Source organism: Dasypus novemcinctus, chromosome 23 (genome assembly GCF_030445035.2).
Source record: "Dasypus novemcinctus isolate mDasNov1 chromosome 23, mDasNov1.1.hap2, whole genome shotgun sequence".
In the NCBI taxonomy this organism is placed as follows: domain Eukaryota; kingdom Metazoa; phylum Chordata; class Mammalia; order Cingulata; family Dasypodidae; genus Dasypus; species Dasypus novemcinctus.
Genome location: NC_080695.1, coordinates 9,277,214 through 9,299,620, shown reverse-complemented (window position 1 = coordinate 9,299,620; position 22,407 = coordinate 9,277,214). Strand labels below are relative to the sequence as shown.

General features: G+C 58.8%; 1 protein-coding gene across 5 annotated transcripts in view; it reads right to left on the bottom strand.

Annotated features, from left to right (window-relative positions):
• The window catches only part of SDK1 (sidekick cell adhesion molecule 1), a 917,480-nt gene that overhangs the window by 16,349 nt on the left and 878,724 nt on the right, over positions 1-22,407 (bottom strand). For all 5 annotated transcript variants that reach the window (XM_058285708.1, XM_058285711.2, XM_058285709.2 and 2 more), the window contains 4 exons: positions 21,738-21,863; positions 11,649-11,813; positions 9,148-9,285; positions 6,814-6,934 (listed from right to left, as the gene is read on the bottom strand). In XM_058285708.1, the coding sequence (XP_058141691.1) occupies positions 6,814-6,934; positions 9,148-9,285; positions 11,649-11,813; positions 21,738-21,863 (550 nt within the window). The remainder of the gene's footprint in view (positions 1-6,813; positions 6,935-9,147; positions 9,286-11,648; positions 11,814-21,737; positions 21,864-22,407) is intronic.

Sequence of the window (22,407 nt, the reverse complement as noted above, 5' to 3'; positions counted from 1 at the left end):
ATAAAAGGGTAAGGGGAATTTTTTGGAGGAATTGTGACATGCTTGATGGAAAAGGCCTAGATCACTTTGAAGAGACTGCTGATAGCCATATGGATGCTAAAGAGACTTGTTATGATGCCTTAGAAGTAAATGATGAAACTATTATTGGAAACTGGAGGAAAGGCGATGCATGTTTTAAAGTTGCAGAGAACTTAGCAAGATTAACTCCTGGTGTTCCATGGAAGGCAGAATTTGAAAATGGCAAGCCTGGGCATTTACCTGAAGAAATTTTCAAAGTAAACCTGGATAATGCAGCTTGACTTCTACTTGCAGATTATAGCAAAATGCTAGATGAGAGAGATATACCGAGAACTGAACTGTCAGGCACAAAGAAAACAGAAACTGATTCTGGAAATTCCAAGCTTCTGGAAATCAAGCTCCCAGATGAAAGTGTCCCACTGGAGGACTTAACTAAACTTGGAACTTGTGTATCAGGATTGAAGATGCAGTTATCTCAGAAAAACTTGTAGAAAGTCTTACTGGCTAATGGCTTGGACCCCTGCTTCCTGCATGCTAAACCAACAAGGTTTTTGAGAGAGCCGTATGAACAAAACCACTGTCAGCTTGGTCTAAAATGGGCATGGAAAGGAGAGATTGAAGGATAAACAGCTTTAAGAGGAAAACCATGGAAGCTGAGGTCCGGAATTAAGACATCACCTTGGGCCAAGAGAGGAACCCCACCCATGTGGACAGAGAGGGTGAGTTTGTCCCAGCAGTTGAAGAGGGTGGATGTTCCCATCCGATGTTCTGGGAGAGTTTTGTTACCCCAGGGTACAGAGAGGGTGGAGCACATTCCCCAAGGATTAGGGCAGTTAAGGTCAGCACCCTACAGGTCTGAGAGGGGTGGACCTGTCCCCCATGGATTAAAGAAGGCTAGGTGGTCAACTTGTTGTTCTGAGTGGGTTGAGCCTGTAGGCCAAAGATTAGGGGGAATGTTGTCTTCATGTCACTGCACTAGGGAGGTTAAGACTGTAACCCAAAGATTGGTAAGTTGTGGCAATCACCCCAACACTCTTAGAGAGTGAGGTCTGGAGCTTGGTTGACACACAGATGCTTGATGAGGGTGGAATCAAGAAAATGTACCTTGGGCACGCCTGTGTAAAGGGTGGGTTCCCATAAGGCATCCAGGAGAAGAAACCATCTTAAGAATGACTCTCAGACTGAAATGAAATCGAGGATGCCCTGCAGGTTTACTGAACTGTACAGAACCAGTGACTCATGTTTCCCTCCAAATTTCTCCTTACTATAATGAAAATGTTTATCCTTTGTCCATTTGTGTACTGGAAACAGATAAATTGTTTTGTAAGTTTCAGAGGAGATAAATTGTTTTGTAAGTTTCAGAGGTCTATAGCAGACAGGACTTTGCCCCAAGACAAACTGTATTTCTTTAAATTGTGATACGATTTATTACTTGCATTGTTACTGATTTAAGGTTTTTTTCCAAATATTGTAATGTCTTTTTGGAATTCAGAGGGTGGAGTGTAGCAGTTTGATATGCTCATGAATTCCAAAAATAGACACTGGATTATGTTTGTAATCTGGTCTGTACCTGGGTGTGATTAAGTTATAATTATAGCTTTGATTGGATCACGTCATTAGGGTATTGAGTCCCTACCTCTTGGTGGGTGGGGTATTCAATAGATAAAAGGCATGGCAAAGGACAGAGTAGAGGGTTTCTGATGTTGGAGTTTTGATGTTGGAGTTTGATGCTGAAGCCTTAAACTGGAGCCCCAGGAAATAAGCTCATACAGGAAAGAGAAGCCAGCCCCAGGAAGAGAGGAACCATGAGCCCGGAAGAAGTAAGACCCTGGGAAGAGGGGAACCCTGAACCCAGAGAGAAGCAAGACCCTGGAAGAGAGGAACCCAGGAAGCCTGAGCCCTCACAGCTGTCGGCAGCCATCTTGCTCCAATATGTGAAAATAGACTTTGGTGAGGGAAGTAACTTATGCTTTATGGCCTGGTATCTGTAAGCTCCTACCCCAAATAAATACCCTTTATAAAACCAACCAGTTTCTGGTGTTTTGCACCAGCACCCCTTTGGCTGACTCACACACTCGGCTATGAGGATGTCCAACCAGATGCCTTACTGGAGGCACGGGGTAAGTGAGCCGGCTCTGCCCCCGGAGCAGCCAGCAGGAGGCGCACGGCGAGGTGGGAGCAGTGGGTGGCTCAGGGGGTGGCTCAGGGGGCTGGAGCATCGGGCAGCAGGAGGGAATGTGGACGGAAGGTGAAGACGAGGCCGTGGAGGAAGGGGCTCATTTGCCAAGCTCAGGAGTCTGATCACAGCCCCCCAGGACCAGAGAATCGGGGGATGCCTCCCTCTCTGCTGGTGGCACAGGACCTGGGCTGGGCAGGGGGCTGCTGGGGCAGTAACTCCCGTGGAGGGAGAACTCTGAGATGGAGGCCACGATCGCACCGCCCTGTGCGCACGCCCTGAGCATGCTCTCCTCGTGAGTGCGGCAGGGTCTGTGCCTGGCCTCAAAATAGCCGAACATGGCAAAGGAGCAGGGAGGTCCCTTCCATGATTCTGCGATGCCACATGAGCCTGTCACAGCGCCTGAAGACAACCCCTCCTGCCGGCCTGGCAGAAGCAAACTGCCACGGTGTGAGCTAGGGAGCGGGCCATGGCAGGGAGCCGCGGGCATGTCCAGTGCCCACCCGGCACTGGAGAGTGGCCTTGTGAGACCCCGAGCAGAGCTCCCAGCCCAGCCGCACCGGGACTCCTGGCCCACAGAGCCCGTGAGGTGACAGGAGGGTGTTGTCTTCACACTGCCGGGTTGTGGTCATTTGTTACGTGGCACTAGAGAACTGATACACTCTTTACCTCCCAGGTTCCTGAGCATGATCACCTTGTACCTGAGTAAAAGCTACAAGAATTACAAGTAATTTTCAGATAGAGACATTTTAACTTGGGGAGAAAATCTGAGTGCAAAGCTGCTTCCCTTTTAAATTGGACAGGACCGGGTGCTCCTCCTTCCTTTCGAGGTGCGTGTGATGCTCTGGGAGCATCGCCTGGCCGGGGCTCCCCGTCCTGCCCCGGGGCCTGCTGGCACCCCAGGCCCAGGCTCGTGCTGCGAGGAGAGCAGAGCCGTGGCGGGGCCCGCAGGCCGAGCATCCTTTCCGCCACCCTGGGCACAGGCAGCCCCTCGGTGATCCTGGTGAGGGGACAGAGCACGGGTGACATACACAGGTGGGGAGGCCTCTGGTCTGTGGAGAAGGCTCTGCCCCCGCAGGTGTCCGCCGCGCCTCAGCTTCTGGGGAGAGGCCGAGTGAAGGCCCGAGGGCCTCCTGTACCACGTCAGAGGTGGTTTATTCCAGGAAAGACTTGGTGGTGGTTGAACCATGCGATAAACCTTTTTTAGGAGGTACCGGGGATTGGACCCAGGACCTCGCACATGGGAAGCAGGTGCTCGACCTCTGAGCTACACCCGCTCCCCTTGGATAAGTCTTTTTTTTTAAAAGATTTATTTATTTCTCTCCCCTCCCCACCCCGACCCTGGTTGTTTGTTCTCTGTGTCTATTTGCTGCATCTTCTTTGTCCACTTCTGTTGTCAGCGGGATGGGAATCTGTGTTTCTTTTTGTTGCGTCATCTTGTTGTGTCAGCTCTCCATGTGAGCAGCACCATTCCTGGGCAGGCTGCACTTCCTTTCACACTGGGCGGCTCTCCTTACAAGGCGCACTCCTTGCGCGTGGGGCTCCCCTGCACGGGGACACCCCTGCGTGGCAGGGCACTCCTTGCGTGCATCAGCACTGTGCATGGGCCAGCTGCACACGGGTCAAGGAGGCCCGGGGTTTGAACTGCAGACCTCCCATGTGGTAGGCGGACGCCCTAACCACTGGGCCAAGTCCGCTTCCCTGATAAATCTTTTTATTCCAAGGCGCTAACACGGTGACTTCCCCACAAAGAAAGTGAAAGTGGAACCAAAACATACATGGTAAAGAGAAAGATCAACCATGTGCTGAAGTCAGCGGGGTTTTATCGATGCTACCCTGGAGCCCCAGGATGGCGCAGAACCCTGCCCAGTTCCACGGCCTCAGCCCGCTCCCTCCTCGGAGCTTCTGACAAACATTCAACCGCACTGCTAGGTCTGAAGAGGCGATGGCTTATGTAAGAATCTAAGAAAACGGTCAAGTCTCCTCCCTGTCTTGATTTTCCTTCGTCCTGGGCTGTCGGCAGGTTCTAAATCATTTCTCCTGGACATTCAGGACCTTGACCGATATGAGCTGGCGTGGAAGAGCAAAGCCAACCAAAGAGCCCCCTTCCGGGAACACGCACCCTCGCAGCACGGCTGAGAGCTGCCGCCACGTCCCACAGGTGTGGTCTGCAGAAGGAGTGGGCTTGTTCCCCGCGGCCGGGGAAGAGACAGGGCTGAGGTCTGCTCTGAAGACGGGAGGAGGCTCCCACTCACAAGGGTTTGGGGCACGAGCCCCCGGGCGCCCGCCGGGCCCCGCCACCCCCGTCCCACCCCTGACGGCCCCCGTGGACTCCTGTGGTGCCACCGGCTCCTGCCCTGCCTGCGCCTGCCCACGTTAGTCTGACTCGAGCCCTCCTGGCCCAGGACAGGCTCATGGCTCCACTGCCTGGAGCACTTCTTTGGAGAGTCTTTGCAGCTTGTGCCAAACCCTTGGCACCCATTGGCCCGAGTTTTGTCCCCTGGAGCTGCCAGTGAACTCTGACCTCTGCCCCAAATGGGGTGACTTCCCCCCGGCGTGGCATGCTTGGGGAAGGCTCCTGGTGGGCTGAGACCTTCCAGCTTCAGCAGGGGATTACTTTTCTGGGGAGCAGATGAACACGACAGACTGGACGACCGCTTCCTCCTGGACCAGGCGCTGGCTCGGCAGCCAGGGGCCACAGGACACGGCGTAGGTCACAGGCCTGAGGCAAGGCCCTTGGTCTGGAAGGCAGGTGAGGCTGCTTCCTCAGGTGTCTGAAGCGCAGCAGAAGACACCTGCCTCTAGGAGGCCAAGCGGAGCGGGAGAGACTGACCCTCATGCCAGCGCTCGCCGGCACTTGGCCTTGAGGAACTGCACTGTTGCTCTGCACTGGCCCCTGGTGGCGCCGGCTGCGGTGAGCTGCAGGGGCAAGAGCCACCTGGCTGCTCTGCCCCCCAAAGAATGAGGGGCCTCAGCTGTGCACCCTGGGGGGAATTTATCAAGATTCCCGGGCTCGGGTAAAAGACACGAGCAGCGAGGGCACTGCCTGGCACTGGGCGCTTTACAGATGATGAGGGGAAATGGGGCCTTTTTGGTCTGCCTGTGTCTCCACGGCATGTAAGCTCCATTTCCTTGCAATTAAAAATAAATCAGGGGGAAACGGACTTGGCCCAATGGATAGGGTGTCTGCCTACCACATGGGAGGTCCGTGGTTCAAACCCCGGGCCTCCTTGACCCGTGTGGAGCTGGCCCATGTGTGGTGCTGATGTGCGCAAGGAGTGCCGTGCCACGCAGGGGTGTCCTCCGCGTAGGGGAGCCCCATGCGCAAGGAGTGCGCCTCATAAGGAGAGCCGCCCAGTGGGAAAGAAAGTGCAGCCTGCCCAAGAATGGCACTGAACACACGGAGAGCCGACACAACAAGATGACGCAACAAAAAGAAACACAGATTCCCGGTGCCGCTGATAAGGGTAGAAACGGTCGCAGAAGAACATACAGTGAATGGACAAAGAGAGCAGATAACTTGGGGGGGTAGAAATAAATAAAAAATAAATATTTAAAAAAACAAATAAATAAATAAATCAGGGAAGCAGATGTGGCTGAACCAGTTGGGCACCTGCCTACTACCTAGGAGGTCCCGGGTTTGGATCCCAGTGCCTAAAGAAGACGCCGCACCTGCTGCAACGAACGAGATGCCGCACTGCTGCAACGAGCAGACACCTAAATAGGCAGACGCCTAAACGAGCAGAAGCCACAGGCCAGCAGATGCCACAGTCTATGGGGAGCAGATGTGGCTCAGGCCATTGGGCACTCGCCTCCCATGTGGGAGGTCCTGGGTTCGGTTCCCAGTGCCTCCTGGAGAAGGTGAGCAAACAATGAGCAGGCAGAGGAGAGAACCATCTGGGGGAGGGGGTGATAAATTTTTAAAATAATATGAATAAAAATAAATAAAAGCCAAGTCTGTCCCAGAGAGGAGAGGCACCCCTGATGCTAGTGGGACCTCGAAGTTCCCCGCTGCTGTCCATTCCCCAGATAAAGCCTCTTCAGATTGTTTCTACCAGACTCTCAAGACCCCTCCCCAACCCTGGTCCACCTCCTCAAACAGGAAGACGGGGCTCTACCCAGCAAAAGGGGGGTCAAGGGCGGCCCTCTTTTCTCGGAGGAGCCTGACTTCCAGCTGAAATCGAGGCCACGGCAAGAGGTAGGAGACCGGTGGAGAAAGTCCTGCCTGTCTGCACCCCAGCGAGGGCTCGACAGCCATCCAGATAATTACAGGAAAACCCGGGCGCCCGTGCAGTGAGGACGCGCGCCACCACCCCGCGGTCCCAGGACCTGGCCAAGTCTGCCAGAGCCTGACGTCAGGCGGGGCCTCCCTAAACCCGAGGGCCCGGCCGGTCTCCGAGAAGGCCCCCATTCTCTTCCCAGCACCCTGCGATCCTGCCCTCTTTTTACGCATCTGGAGACGTACTCAGAGCCGCCTGCAGATGCCACCCTTGCGAGGTCCAGCCCTGGGTGTGGAATCCTGCTGGATCCAGGTCCCCGCCCGCAGGGAGGCCTGCTCTCTGTCCCGGGGATGGGCGCCCCAGCCCCGCCTGCGCAGGCTGCAGCCGCCGCGCCCCTACCTGGACCCGTTCTTCTTGGAGAAGGTGCTCTTGACACTGAGGTGGCGGCTGCTGAGCTCCAAGGCGGCGAAGGCCCCGCTGTCCAGGGTCACCGGCTCCTCCATGTTGGAGACGCTCTTACCTACGGCCGAGCAGGGAAGCAAGCACACGGCTCAGCAGCGGCCCGGGCGCTGCACCCGCGCGGCCCCCGAGCCTGCGCGCCCGGTCCAGCCCGCAAGGCAGTTGGAGCCGAGCTGAGAAAAAGGCAGTGGAGAGACGGTGGCAGGCTAAAATAACGATAAAGAACATCAGGACGCTGACGGGGCCATTTGTCCGTATTTTGTCACGCTCTTCCTTGACTTGCTGATCCCGCCTGCCCCCACCCCCGTCGTCCCTGTGGCCGCTCCCCCTGCCTGGGCTACTTTTGCCCCGCAATGCCTCACTGCTTACCACCCCTTCCTTCCACGGCAGCTCAAACGCCACAGGCCGGGCAGAACCTGCAGCCACCCCAGCGAGCAGCTTCCCCACGCGCCACTCCTGCCAGCACCCTGCGCTGGTTTCCTCCACGGCACCCGTCACTGCCTGGCACAGTGCCATGTACGTGTCCGTGTTTGATCTACACGTTGTCTCTCTTCTGTCTCCCCTGCCAGGCTCTATGCCCCGCAGGCACGTGCTTTCCCACTAGCCTCCAGGAAGGCCCGTGCCTCAGTGCACACCAGCCGCCCGAGAAGTGTCTGGTGGGTGCACTGACCCTCCACCCCCCACGGCACTGCACTCCTGGGGACCTGCTGTCCTCTCGGAACCCCTGCATCCTCTCTTGCCGGTAGAAAACTCCAGCAGAACCCAGAGGGCAGCAAATGAGAGACGAAGCAGCCCAGAGGTGGGACATGGGACGGAGGGAGCGAGCAGGTGGAAACCAGTGTCAGAGAGGGCCCCGGGCTGGGGCAGCAGCAGGGGTAGAGCGGCGCTAAGGAGCCCGGGCTGCGCCGTGGGGCTCCTGCACAGGAAGGGGGCTTTCTGGTGGGCGAGGGCTTTTTTTTTCTTCCAGAGCTTCAATTACGAGTTAAATCAATACTGCAGGGTGAGACCAAGTATTGGGAGCTGCAGGCCAGCGCTGCCTTTCCAAGGCAGAAGGACAGTGAAAGGGGCTGATTCTCTGCAGCAGACACAGGATTCTGTGACAACAGTAACTCAGTGGACTGCCGTGCCGCGCCTGCGTTCTAAATCCCACAGGAATAAAACCTGATTTATGAACACTTGGTAGACTGAATTTTTACAGGAAAATAAATAAATCCTTTCTTTGAGGGATGAATTGCTTCACATTACAAAAGCACGTGGCAAGGCGTCTTAGTTGCCTTGTTCTATTAACCCCTTTAGCGCACGGCGATGACTCAGGATGGCGGGGCCCCTGATGCGCCGGCCCAGCTCCTGGCCCCAGGGCGACGCGGCTGTGAGAGCGAAGGCCGGGGCCTCGGCCAGCTCAGAGGTCCCTCCCTGGCTGCTGGCAGCAGGGCCACGGGCTCGGGCCCCCAGCTTTGGCGGGTGCTGCCGCAGGCCCAGGTCCCCCAGCTTTGGTGGGTGCTGCCACAGGCTTGGACCCCCCGGCTTTGGCGGGTGCTGCCGCGGGCTCGGGCCCAACACACGGTGGTTATGTGGGGCACTGGCTCCCTGGTAACTCGGGCAGTCCGTGCCTGGCTGGCCCCTCGAGGCAGAGCAGCCGGCTCCTCACAGGGCCCCTCAGGCGCCCTCCCATGTTCACCTCCCACCAGGAGCCGCGGCCCGCCTGTGAAAGTCCGTGGCAATGACTGCTCCCACCACGTGCGGCTGCAAGCCCGCCGGACACACTCATCAGTGCTGCTGCTGCGCCACCCACGTGCTCTCTCCTCCAGGGGCGGCGACTCACTCAGGGCGTATACTAATGGGGCACTTACTGCACACCGGGCACGGAGCTGGTGCTGGGATGTGGACTAGCCCCGGGCAGCGCCACGTGGGCACGGGGTGCGAGGCCAGGCACGCACGCCAAGGCATGAGACAGTGCTACGGAAGCACCCAGAGCCTCGCCAGTGCTGTGGAAGGCCATGCCCAGGGGAGGGTGGGTGACGCGGCTGACGCACGACCTGATCCATCAACGCCGCAGTTGGCCCATGGCTTTGACGGTGGCAGGAGGAGGGACTGAGACCCGCCGGCCTGCTGGAGGCCCGAGGTGGGGCCTGTGTCCATGGCGCCCGGTCTGCGTGACCCTGGAAGGGCCGTGCCCGTCTATTTTATCCCCACAGGCAAATGGAGTGGAGACCCAGGAGGAAACAGAAAGCTCAAACGCTCAGCGCAAGGGGAAGCGGGAAAGGAGGCGCTTACCTGGGCCGCAGCTCTTGTACTTCCTGTTCTGTCCATGCAGCACGAGGGCCAGGGCGAGCAGCAGGACGAGGACCAGGCCGGCGAGCGCCGTCAGCACGAGGAACCACCACTGCTCGTAGAAGGGCGTCTCCACTTGAGCTAGACAGGAAGCGGGCGCACAGGGGCGGTCACTGGACACTGACGCGCGCTGGGGGGCGAGGGCGGGCGCGGGGCGGGAAGGCGAGTGCCTGCCTGCCAGGAGCTCGGTGGCTGCGCCGTGGCGGCCAGGGTCCTAACAGAGGCCCACGGACGGCGGCCCAAGAACAGGGGCTTAGCGGCTCCCAGGCTGGGGGGCTGGGGGCTGGGGGTCGCGGCCAGCGGGCCGGTGGTGCCTGCTTCCTCGGAAGCAGCAGAGTCCTGGGGTGGCCGGTGTCCTGCGGCGCCGTCTTTGCCTCCGTCCCACAGCTGTGTCTCCTTCTGTCTGCCCTCCCTGCACCCCGGTTTCCTCTACTCATGAGGACTCTGGCCACCGGCTTCGGCGCAGCCTCACCTTCACCCTAACACCCCCAAAGGCCCCACTTAACCCAAGCTCACATGCACAGCACGGTGCAGGCCGGGCCTGTCGTGGGGTGGTGAGGGCGTGAGCGGCGCCGGTTCACCAGGCCCCAGGCACGCGGGCCTCGGCAGGGTTTGCTCATCAGCAGCTAGAACCTTCCCGGGAAAGACGCTCAGGGCTCCTGTCCCCAGGCCACCCGTGCCCCGAGACATCCCCCTTCCCTGCCCGTCCCACCACCCTTCAAGCCTGCTTCTTCCTGACATCACCTCTTAGACATGTCCTGCCGGGTTAACGCGAGGAAGGGGCACAAAAGGTCTGGACCTCGCTCTCCAAGGCTGGGACCCCCAAGGCCCCTCCTCCGCCACCCCTGCCTGGGTCAGGCCTCGCCTCTCGCCTGCCCTGCTCCCCGTTCTCGTCTTGCTCGGTGCCCCGTGCAGGCCTCTGGGGGCCCTTGTGGAGGGTGAAGTTCCCGCCCTAAGCGCCATCGCTGGCCCCAGCCCCACGCGAAGCCAGGGCTTCTCTCGACCAGGCCGCGGCTCAAGGCCGAGTGCCGCCCCGCCCCGTCTACGCGGGTGCTGCAGGGGCTGCGGGGGCACGTGGGCGAGCTCCTCACGGCTGGGGCGTCCTTCAAGAACGAAGAGAGGCTTCCTGCACAAGCCAGGCGGTGTCCTCCCCTTTACTCTTGTATGGGTTGAACTGTCTCCCAAAGACAAGGCTCCGTTCCAACCCCCACGGCCCGTGGCTGTGCCTTATCTGGAAACAGGGTCCCTGCAGGAGGCATCAAGCCAAGACGAGGCCACGCTGGAGCGGGGTGGCCCTAAACCCAGTGCCTGGTGCCTGGTGGAAGGGACGCAAAGCGGGGAAATGCAGAGGCAGGACGCTGGCGCAGCTGCGCAGGTCAAGGGCATCAAGGGTGCCACCGGGGCTGGGGCGGGAAGGAGCCCCTGCCTCGGAAGGCGCGGCCCTGCCAGCACCTCATCTGGACCCCGCCCCAGTCTGCGAGACCACCGCCCTCCGTGACGGTCCGCCTCCGGGGCCGCGGTCCTCTGCTGGGCAGGCCCTGGGGGCGAGGACAATTCTGTCTGCAAGAACGAGCTGCAGGGCGCTGTTTCTCGGGGGCCCGGCCAGCCGGGGGTCTCGGGGCCATGTGTGGGCCCCGTGCCGAGACCCGGTGCTCAGGGCAGGACAGCCGGGGTGGGTGTGGCACCTCCCACGGGCCACGCAAGGACCTCACCTCCACCCCAGCTCACCTGCAGCAGCGGTGACGCACAGGGCGCCCCCCTCCGGCCCAGGCAGACCCTCAGCCACCTCACAGGGAACCCAAAACAGCCCAGCCTCAGTCGGGTGCTGCACCCCCCAGCTGCGGGGAGGCACCCCTGCGTTTCCAAACATCGCGGTTCATGCTCCCAGGATGCCTCGGCTACCAGCATCTCGGGCCAGTTCTGTCTGGTGACTGGTAAGCGTGGTCATAACTGACGCCGAGCTGACCTCACGTGAGCCGCTGAAAGAGGGAATTCCGTGTTGTATAAATGTCGCCACACTAACAAGGCAGCTCGAGGCGCTGCTTTCTTGGCCACGCCTTCACCGCAGAGGTCACGGCCACCGCCAGTTGACGGCGATGAACAAGGAGGACACAGTTAAGAATCGCTGGAGCAGCCTCTGGGAAAGGGATTCTGGAAGGGGGTGTCTGCCAGGGTCGTCCTGGTGGCGCTGTCGCAACGGCTGCTTGAGGCGGGGGTCGCACAGGGTCGGCCAGCCTGGCAGGCTGTGTCGCAGGAGCCAGTGCAGCCTCGGGGCACCCAGGAGGACAGCGGCACCCGGACGCCCTCTGGAGACCCTCCCTGGGCTGGATGTGGGCCAGAAGCGCGGGCTTGACCTTTCTCTTCCCACGGCTGCGCCATGCCGTCCTCCTCTACCCTCAGACACAGGGCGCCATGCCCACGCGGTGGTCCCCGCCCTCTCCTACCTGACACCGCCGTGGAGGGGCTGCTGGGCTCCCCGTAGCCCACCTCGTTGACGGCCACCACCCGGAACTCATAAGACACCCCTGGCCGGAGCTTCTCCAGGCTGACCGCGTAGGACGTGGCGCTCCGGGGGATGTCCTTCGCAAACGTGTCCCACAAGCCTTCGTCTGCAAGGGAAACTGAGTCAGCGCTCTCGCGCCAACAGGGGAGGCTCCGCGCACCCACCGTGCTCCGGCCGTGGCCCTGGCCTTCCTTGGGGAAGGGTCTGCTCGAAGCGTCGGAGGCTGGCGAGAGCTGGGGGAGGGGGAGGGGCAGTCGAGCCCCTTCCCTCATTCGCCAGCTCTGTGCGAGCAAGAAGGGGCTGGCATTTTCTGGAACGTTCCCCTCGCCCCTACCCACTTCCCTGGCCAGCAGTTTCCAGTCTTAGCATTTCCGGCTCTCCATCTGGCTCGGGGTGCCCGCCCTGGGGCTGGCCTCGCCGACAGCTCCCGCCCCTGCCCACCTGCACATCCCCCCGGGTCACTAACGGCGGCACTCGCGGCGCCCGCTCCTGGGTCTCTGGGACGCCCGCGGAGTCCCGCCTCCATCCTAACCGGAAAAGACAGTCCAGCTGGCAGGTTTTCAGCAGCGATCCCTGTCACACCCCGGCTGCCAGTTTGGCGGTGGCGCGGAAGCGTTCTTGGCTCAGCTTCGGGCAATCACTGCAGGGCTTTAAACTCGATCTCAAATAATTTGCGTGGTGTCGAGTTTGCACAGAAGCACGCGCGCTCGGTCGGCAGTCCCCCCGGAAGTGGCGCGCTCTCCGTGCCAGCCCCTGCCCGGGCTCTTTCCTCTACTCAGCTCTGCCCAAAAGCCCCCTCCCAAATCAAACTCGCAGAGCACCCACCTCAAGCTTGGGCACCCCTTAGAGCGGCTTCCAAACCAAACCTGCCTTAAGACGAGTTAGTTTTCCAACCTAAGCTTCCAGGCACAAGTATAGGTTTAAAAAATATATCCGACTTACCGAAACTCTGACATACATTAAAAAAAAACAATAAAATTGAAACGACGGCCAGAAAGTCAGGACGACGCACAGAAGGGAGAGGCAAGCGGCCGGCTCCGGGGAGGTGGCCTGCAGGGTGGCCACAGGCCCGTCACCCGCCAGGAGGCGCGGTCAGGCCCGAGACAAGCAAAGTCACGTGGCGGCTCCGACCTGCTTCCGGGGAAGCCGCTGTGAATGGGACGTGAGGGCGGACACTACCGGGGATGGCCAGGACGCGCTGGCAGGGAGAGGGTGGGGGGAGGAGGGCGGGCAAGGGGTGCGGTACCCAGCAGGGGGCGCCCGGGCACCAGCGCTCAGGCAGGTCGCCTGCCAGAGGAGAGAGGGGTTGAGAGCGGCCCACTCCCCCACCCGGCAGTGGGCCTGTGCCGTGAGCCTGGGGACGTGGGGCCTGGGCTGGGGAGGGAGGGCAGGCAGCCTCCCCAGGGGCCGTGGGGGCAGCAGAGGGGCTTCACGGAGGACTGCCCCACGAGTGCGGCAGCAGTGGGTTCCCCGTGGGCCCGGGGGCGGGCATGCAGCTGCGTGAGGGGGAGGGGTCGAGCGGCGCGGCCCCTGGGGGAAGCTGGACGAGCCGAGGTGGGCAGGTAACATGGGCCTTCATTAGGGCCAGCGTGCGCCCTGACTGGGCTGCAGCGGGCGAGGAGGGGCTGCCCTGACCGAGCGGCAGGGCCCCCGCTGCAGTGGGGAAGGCTGGGTGGCCTCGGCCTCCTGCTCCCACCTCCGAGCCACCCGCGGCCACGAGCCCACGGGAAGCAGCAGAGAGGGCCTGGCCTAGAAACAACAAAGGCGGGCCCCCTGCCCGCTGCGCGGCCCTGGACCTGCGGGGTGGGGGTGTCTTCTGGAAGGCGAGGCTAAGGCAGTCGTGAAATAGTAATAAGCAGAAGTGGGTGCAAACCCACGCGTTGCTCCCTGGGCCGCGCCGCTCTCCGCTCTGCTCATACGGCCTACAGGGCCTGTGCTTGCCTCTGCCCACTGCGCAGTTACAGATGAGAAACTGAGGCACAGACTGGTGCACGATTGGCCCGAGGGCACAGACAGGAAGTTGCAAGCCGGCTCTGAGCCGGGTGCCTGAGGGCAGACGCATTTTCCGGCACGTTCCGGGCCCTGGGAAGTGGTAGCGCCTATCGAAGGGCGGCTGGCACCCAGCCGGTGGTGCTGGAAGGGGGTCCACAGGCTTCACAAAGGTCAGGGGGTGGCTTACGTCTCTACTGATGAACATCACGATCTTAACCAGCATCCTCACACACGAGGTAGCCCCAACTTTTGCATGAGGTGAGCTGACACAGCGCCCAGGCCGTGCGGCACTGGAGCTACAAGAGCAGCTCTGGTGCAGCGCCCAGAGCCACCACAGCAGTGGCTGTGTGACCAGAGGCGAGGTGCTTAACCTCTCTGCGCCTCATCTAGAATGATGAAAACGAAGGCTGCCTCCTGGCTCTGCTGTGAGGATTAGAGGCTTATATTTGCATAGTGCTTGGAGCAGCGTCTCACACATCATAAGCACCAGATGAGTGCGTGCAAAATAAAATCCAAATCCCAATTGCGGGGGAGGTCGTTTGGTGGAGAAGTGGGCTCAGAACTCCAAAAGTTGATGGGAAAAGACGGCGTCGGCACAGGTGTGGGGTGTGTCGGGGAGGGCCGGCTGTGCAGGTCTGCGTGTGGCATCCTGGCAGGGGCTCAGGGTGCCCGAAGCCAGCCCTCCCCTGGATCACAGGCGTGCCCAGCGGGCAGCCAGATGGCGAACGGCAAGAACAGTGCTGGGGACTCGCTTGTAAGTGCCCAGAATTTCCAGTTTGCCCTAAGTTCTTCTACTGTGAAGACGTAAAGGATGAAAGAGGCTTGAAAGGGACAGAGTTCCGCACAGGCCGAAATGCAGCATCCCGGCCATTTCTAAATACTCGCCTTTCTAGTAATTTCTCACCGAGATGTTCATGACCGCTAACCCGTCTAACGGCAAACCACAGCTGAAGCCTTTTCTGCTCCTCAGATACGGAGGTGACACCTGGAGAGGCCACTGTGCGGGACCGAGAGCCTGAGTTTTGCATGAGAACATCAGGGAGCTGCTGGGAGGGAAGGCGCCCCCCTCACTGGAAGCCCGGCCCCTTTCCACTCTTGCCCCATTCACTCTCGCACTTCCTCCTCGAGGACGAGGCCGTCTCTCAGTCAGGCCCTGCCTGCGCCTCAGGGACTCAGAGGAGGCCCTGGGCCCAGGGGCCACGAGGCTAGGTGCAGGGCGTGGAGGGGACTCCACGGGTCCTTGGCCTTCAGACACATCACCCTGGGACCACCCCTGACCCCACGTTCCCAGGAGCAGCCGCCGCCCCCTCAGGCCCGGAGCACAGGACAACGCCCCCTCCCTCCTCTTTACCTTGTCCAGCCACTGGCCCTGAATTTTTCAAGAGCCCAGGAAGTGTTTGTTGACACCTCCCCCTCGTCCCTCCTCCCACCCCCTGATCTTCCACAGGGCCCAGCACGAGCAGACTTTCAATAAAAAAGTCACCGCTGCCATTTTTTAGTGCTTACCATGAGCAAGTACCATTCTAAGGGTTTTAAATTTGAATGGATTGTGGAGTGTTTTTCTCTAACAAGACAATTTTATGCTGTAAAAGAGACTAAGGACAAAAATACAGACTCTTTAAAACTGGATGCTGCTTACAGCCCTTGAAATTCATGGCCAGAGAATTGGGAAAGGTGTTCCGAGGCCCGAGCGGGCCTGGCGGCCTGAGACAGGCTTCTGCGAGGCTTTTGCGTTAACATCTCTGCAGCTCTCTCCTGCTAGAGAAGGAAAGAAATGATTCCCCCTTCCTCGTCAGCCCCTGAAGGCCACATTTTATTTTAAGTGCTCTGTCATAGCTCCAGGACTTGTGTGCATTTTTCATGAAAACATTAAAAAATATTGATACAGAATTATAACGCAGAATGATTAATTTAGCAATTCATTCAGACTGAACAATTTGGGGGGTGGAGAGTCATACCAAGAGAAATTCCCTCTGAATTAACAGAAGAAATTGTTCACATTTTTATTCCGCTTAATTCTGTCTTTCCAGAATCAGCATATTCAGCATTTTAAAGCCCACGTTATAATTCACTGGGCTATCTAGCCCTGCTAACATTTACACCAAAATTATGAGAGGATAAGAAAAAAACTTGGCAGCTGCTAAAGCGCCCACTCTATTTCTCAACTGTGGATTGTTTTTCTCATTTGTATTATGCTGTTAAATATCTCAATAAATCAATGATAGAGAAAAGTATCTTTGCAAATTAGGGGGGAAATGACAGCACAGAACAATTAGCAGTAATGTGATCTAGGCAGCTGATTTTCCTGCACTGCGGTGACCCCTGGGCCTTGGTCTCTGCCTCGCTCTGAGCTGGTGAGGAGAGCAGGGCCTCCCAGTGCTTTCAAGGCGATGCTGGCTGTGATTCTGCTCACTCGCAGCTGCCCAGGCCAGCCTCAGCTCCCAGTCATCCCACTCGGCAGGCCACGTGCCACTCAGCGGTGGCCCTGTGCCATGAGCAGGTGCCACACCGCGGGGCCACTGCTAACCAGCAGGAGAACAGTCACGACATCCAAGGGGTCTTGGGGACCCCCGCACCGTACACCTGCAGGCTGGGCCCTTGATCTTGCTGGAGGCAAAGAGGACGTTCGGCCGGAAGCCCCGTCCACGGTAGCCTTCCTGCTGGCATGGTCAGGATGCAGGCGGCCACCGTTCCCAAGGAGCCTCCGCCAGTCGGCGTGACCTCAGGGGACAGAGCAGGGAGAGGACAATGCCCCTGCTCAGCTCCCGGCGGGCGGCTTCTCTTCCGAGACTGTGAACTGGCTCCCTTTGCTCCTACCCTTACTGCATTAATTGCCTACTTAAAAAAAGGGGTGGGGGGTGGGACTAATATTAAAGGTTCGTGGAAAAAGAACTTGTTTCCACTACGAGCAGGTATTGATGCCACAGCCCACACTTGTTTCCAGTGAGCAGAACAAGCCGGCTTTTAGCTCTCAGGGCCAACCTTCCCGCTCGAAAGGTAGGAGGCGCATCTGTGCCCGGACAGGATCCTGATAAAGCCCTTTCCCGAGCAGGGGAGAGGCCCGGCTCAGCCACGCCGAGGGCACCGCGCTCGTTACCCCTCGCACCCCTGGAACTGGGCCGTGGGCGCAGGCACTGGGCGCAGACGCCGAGCCAATAAGAAAGCTCGATTTCACGGGCAATTAAACAGGGTCTCCACGCCGATGGGAGCTGTCACGCGCCGCCCGAGGTTTCTGGTCCCATCAACGCACACAAACAGCAACTTGAGTGTCAGCGGGCAGCTCTGAGCAAATGGCAGCCAGTCACACGTTTATTTCTTAAACGCTGTCATTTTTCTTTCTATAACTGGTCAGTCTGGGTTAGAAACTTAATGGAAAGAGGCGGCGTTTAAACATGAGGCTAAATACGTCGGATGAAAAAAAAAAAAAGATCTTTCATCTGATCCTCATTCAAGGCAGGGAGCAAGATGGAGGGGGTGTCTGAGTGCATGGGACGGCCTGTGACGGATGCCAGCCCGGGAGAGAATGACGGGCCGGCAGCCAACGGGGCCACGAGAAAGAAAGAAGCAAGGAGCAGGCCGGGGCCCACGGCCGCAGCCCTCGTTCTGAACTGCTGACTTGGGGAACCTTCATGGACCTTAAACCTTTGGAAAAATACCAATTTCCTTCTTGTTCAGTCAAGAACTCCCAGGCCCAAGTAAGAAAAAGAACCAGATGAATGGGGGGGAACCCGAGGTCAAGAGGGTGGGGAGGGGACGGACGCCCCGGCCACGGCAGGATGGGACCCCGTTGTGGGCCGAGGGGCCCATCCTCTAATTAGGCAGCTCTCATCTCTGGGCTAAACACATTATTTGTGAAAAAAGCAAGACTGTGTCTGCCTGCAGTGAGCACATCCTAGATACGTATCCCATGGCTGCTCTGGAGAGGAAAGTGTATTTATAGTTCCTTTAGTGCCATTCCTGTCTATTGTGTGAATATGTAAATTAGGCTTCGTGATCTACACAGCGAAATGCCTTGGAATAATTTCTGTAAATAAATCATCTGCATATGCCCGCTGCAGAGTTTTCATTGCCTTCCAGGGAGCTTTGCTAGCACCGATTCAGAGGAAACTGATGCACAACGGGAAAAGCGAATCTGCCCGCCGGGCTGTCCGCCTGGAACGTGACGGCATTTCCTCGGCTGCATCGCCGCTCAGGGCTCCGAGGCATCTGCGCTCGAGCCGGGCGCTCCCTTCCTCAGCGGCCGCCGGGTTGTGGGTGTCCACGTTATGGGGCCTCCCCAGTCGAGTTTGCGGGGATTAAACAAGGAAGCGGGAGTGCGGCAGGCTGCACAGCCGCCTGCCGGGCTGCCCGAGCCGCGCCCGCCGGCCGCCCTCCCTGCGCTGGCCGCGCTGCCGATGACCTTCTGGGCTCCCACGGGCAGGACGCACAGGAGTGGCTCGACGAGAAGACGGCAGGCCAAGCGGGGGCCTGGGGCCTGGGGCCACCTGGCACCAGTGCTGGGGCTTCCTGGGTGCCCCAAAGCATCCACATTACAAAAAATTCTCGTCCTCTCCACCTGCCCAGCCCTTACCCTCCACCCCGAAAAAAACAGGGCCCACATGGCAAATCCAAGTGCCCTTCAGCAAGCCACTTCCCTGCCTGGACAAAGCCTTGCCCGAGAGCTTCCGGGGAGGAAATGAGATGCTGTAGCGTTGAATGTTTTGTGCAATGAGGCTTGTAATGGGTGACAGCTGAGCGCAAGGCCCCAAGGCAGCAGCAAGATGTTTAAATATTGGCAACCCATAAAAGCCTTCCATCCATTAGCCGCTGACCACGCCACGAGGAGGCCTGGTGCTCAGCGCCCGCCTCACCTACCGCCCTGAAAGGAAAGCCACTGGCAACCTGCCTGCAAGTGTGAGTAACAAAAAGAGTGAAAGCAAAATCCTTAGCTCACGCGACGTCTTCCAGGAGAGTATCCTGCTGCGCCGGTGTCCCCCATGGGTCCACTTCCACGTTCTGGCGCCAACCCTGGGCTCAGGCTTCCAACTGGCGGCAGAAGGCTGCTGGAGCTGGACGGGCTCCTGCGGGGCGGGGCCCCCGCGCATGGCATCCACGGCTCCCATTCGTCCTTACGCGCTCCACCTGCAGATGCCCCGCGCCAACCGCAGTCTCCCCTCATTCCAGGTGCTGGATGAGCACATGATGGCCGGAGGAGGCATGAAACGGCCCCCAGCATGCCCAAGGGTCAGCACCTCATCAGTTTTTGGGAAGCGCCCTGGACGCACGCCTGGCGCCACAGCTCCCCAACTGGGCACACGTGCCTGGCCGCCGAGGCATCACCTTCCCTGCAGGCTGATGGGGACGTGAACGTGCTCATTTGAAGACACGCTGGTGCACTTGACTGAACAGGTGAAGAGGCGACGCGTGAGGGCTTTATTTTAAATTAACCTTTTTATTTTGAGATCACTGTAGAGTCCCATGCCGTTGTCAGAAATAATACGGAGAGACCCCGGGTGCCCTTTCCCCGGTGTGTCCCGATGGGAACATCTTACAAAGTCATAGTTCAACGTCGCAGTCAGGATGTCCAGGCGACACCACCCAGCTCCCGGACATTTCCACCCCTCAGGCCCCTCCTGTTACAGCTGCCAGCCGCCGTCAGGGAGCCGGGCGAGCGGGCAGAAGGAAATGACCTGCGACGTCTGCTCTGCGGCTCTCCACACCGGGCTTCGTAATCTTTTCTTAAGCCGCGGACCCCTTTGGCAATCTGGTGACTGCTAAGGATGACTTCTCAGAATAGTTTCAGATGCCTAAAGGAAAACACGTGCAGGGAAAGGAAAGCGGTCCCACTGGCAGCGCTGACGTAGGTGAGTACCTCTAGGTAACTGGCAGCCACAGCGTCTCCGTGTCCGGGGAATGCTGCAGGGGCGGGTCACGTGCGGTTTTATGGGCACTACCTGCTTAGCGATGTGATTCTTTGGCAGATGTGTGGACAGGCTTGGTTTTAGATGGCCACGCTTGTCCCAGGGCGCCGCAGAGGTCGGCAGTTCTTTATGAATGTCTTAAACAAGGTCTAGCAGGGAGTCTAACTGCTGTGACTTCAAAGAAGTGGTGAGTGTAGACGACACTGCGAAACATCTGCCTTGGCTGTACCACGCTATGAAAAGAGCCACGGCTGTTATTCCTGGCAAAGTCACAGGCACTGCTATGCTGTCGGTGGTTTGCTGCCTGTACTCACAACTGAAGGAAACGCTACACTCCAGTCAGAGGGCAGTGAAAATAAATGAGCGTTTCTTCCCAGCCACGTTCAGGGATCCCCTGCCTTCTCTTCATGAGATAGCGGTGGTCCTGGATAGCTGGGAGAGTCAGCTATGGAGTAAGACCTTCCCTAGATGTGGGAGAAACACGTTGACTGATTCCCACCTGTGCTGCTCCCCAGCGGCTCCCCGACTCCTTAGCGCGGCTGGCCCAGGAGGCCCTTTACCCACTGCTCTCGCCCATCTCTGAACAAGTCCTTGAGTCAGAAGGCGTCCATGGAGAGCTGGCCAGCCCTCAGGGCCCTCTGACGTCAGGGGTACGGGGTGGGGGGGCTGCAGCAGCAGAGGGCCTCTGCTCTTCACCTGCCCCCACCCAGCCGGGGCCCCTCGTTGACCGGGCCCTCCGTGTCCACAGTGGACCCAGGCCTCGCTCAGCCGAGACTGTCAGGGCCTCCAGGCCTGCAGCTGTGGGCTCTTGAGCCAAATGATTTTTCATATTGCTTCCAAAGAAAAATTAATTAAAGTTTCTCAGCAGTTTCCAGAAGGCACTTCTAAGTAGCAATCATTCAAGAGCAATTCTGGGGATGGGGGTCCTCTCCAACCCAGAAATGTACAGAATGTGGGATCTTCCCTCTGGCACAGCAGCTTCTTTGACTAGGCATCTAGGACAGCCTGGAAGGCGGGGTCTGGAGCTTTGCTTCCTGGTTGCACCCCTGGCCCGGCCAGTGCCGTGCCCAGGTCGTGGCGGTTAGCTGGGTGGTGGTCTAGAAGTCTCGTTGGCTGCCCAGAGCTCTGATGTGCGTGGGGCCCTGTGGCTCCAGAAGTCACATCCGATGTAACCCCAAGTCCTTGCATTTACAGCTTGATGCATCAGAAATTCATTTTCCAAATACTGCCCATCCTTAGCTCCCGAAGTTGAACCTCCCCAATCCTCAGGGTGGGGAGGGCAGGGAATGGGTCTTAGACTTTATTTCCAGAAGACTAAAGGATGAAGCAAATGCTCTGTCGGTTTTGCTTGTAATAAGAATACTCAGGGGAAGCAGACAGGCTCAACAGATAGAGCGTCTGCCTACCACATGGGAAGTCCAGGGTTCGATCCTCAGGGCCTCCTCACCCATGTGGAGCTGGCCCACACACAGTACTGATGCGCGCAAGGAGTGCCGTGCCACACAGGGGTGTCCCCGGCATAGGGGAGCCCCCGTGCAAGGAGTGCACCCCGTAAGGAGAGCTGCTCCACGCGAAAGAAAGTGCAGCCTGCCCAGGAATGGCACCGCACACATGGAGAGCTGACACAACAAGATGACGCAACAAAAAGAGACACAGATTCCCGTGCCGCTGGTAAGGATAGAGGCAGTCACAGAAGAACACACAGCGAATGGACACAGAGAGCAAACAACTGTGGTGGGGGAGGGGAAAGGGAGAGAAATAAAAAAAAATAAATCTAAAAAAATACTCAGAATGATCAAAAATAAGCCCGGCTCCTCCATCCAGGTGACACTGAGGACGCCGAGTGAGTCCCTGAGAACACACGGAGCCGGGCCTGAGGGGGAACGGCTTTGCCCAGGGTCTCGTGCACACGGTCCTGAGGACGGCAGTGTGGCGGCGCGGCTGAGCCGGCGCAGCTGCGCGGTCTAAGCGGAAAGGGCCCTCGCCTCACCACGTGGCCCGCTCTGTCTCAGCACTGTTAGGGGATCGCTGAGTGAGGCCGAGGCCAGGGGTTCTGGCTCGTGGACCCCGCGGGAAGCCCCTGGTCTGCAGCCCGAGTGGCACCCAGGGCGAGGGCGGCCCGCTGCCCACGCCCCTACCTGACGGCCTGGCCTCTATGACGTAGCTCGTGGTGGGTGCGCGGCCGCTGTGTCCTTCCGTCCACTGCAGGGTCAGCTCGGACGCAGACTTGGTGACCAGCACATCCCTGGGGGACCCCGGCGACCCTGTGGCATGGAAAGGACAGAATAGAGAAGACACGTCGGCACCTGAGGGTAGAAGGCACACACCGGGGAAGGCGGGCGGGTCTGTCTCGCCTTCCTGCTCTCCAGACGGCTTGTCTAACCCCACCAACCACGGTTTTCTCATCCTAAAAACAGGAGTGCTACCCCTCGCGGCTTGGAGCTGTTCAGAGGATTGACGGCGACGGCGCGTGCGGGCTCCCGGCCCACAGAGGGCGCTCCTTGCGCGGTGCGTCTGCTGCCCCTGCCCTGGTCTGCCTGGAAATGGAGGCCAAAACCGCCGGCCACATGGGCAGTCACAGGGCCCTTCTTAATGGCATGTGAAAACTTTAAAACTTTTGTATTTACTTCGAAACTTGAATGTGCTTATTTCCTCCTAAGTTTTTCCAGAAAACAAACGAAAAAACTTGATACGCTTTCCACGTAAGTCTCAGCTGGCCCTTATTGAACACGCCTGCCCACAGAAGTTCACGCTAACCCATGCTTCTGGAGACGCCCGGCACTGAGGAAACATGCCCCCATTCACCCA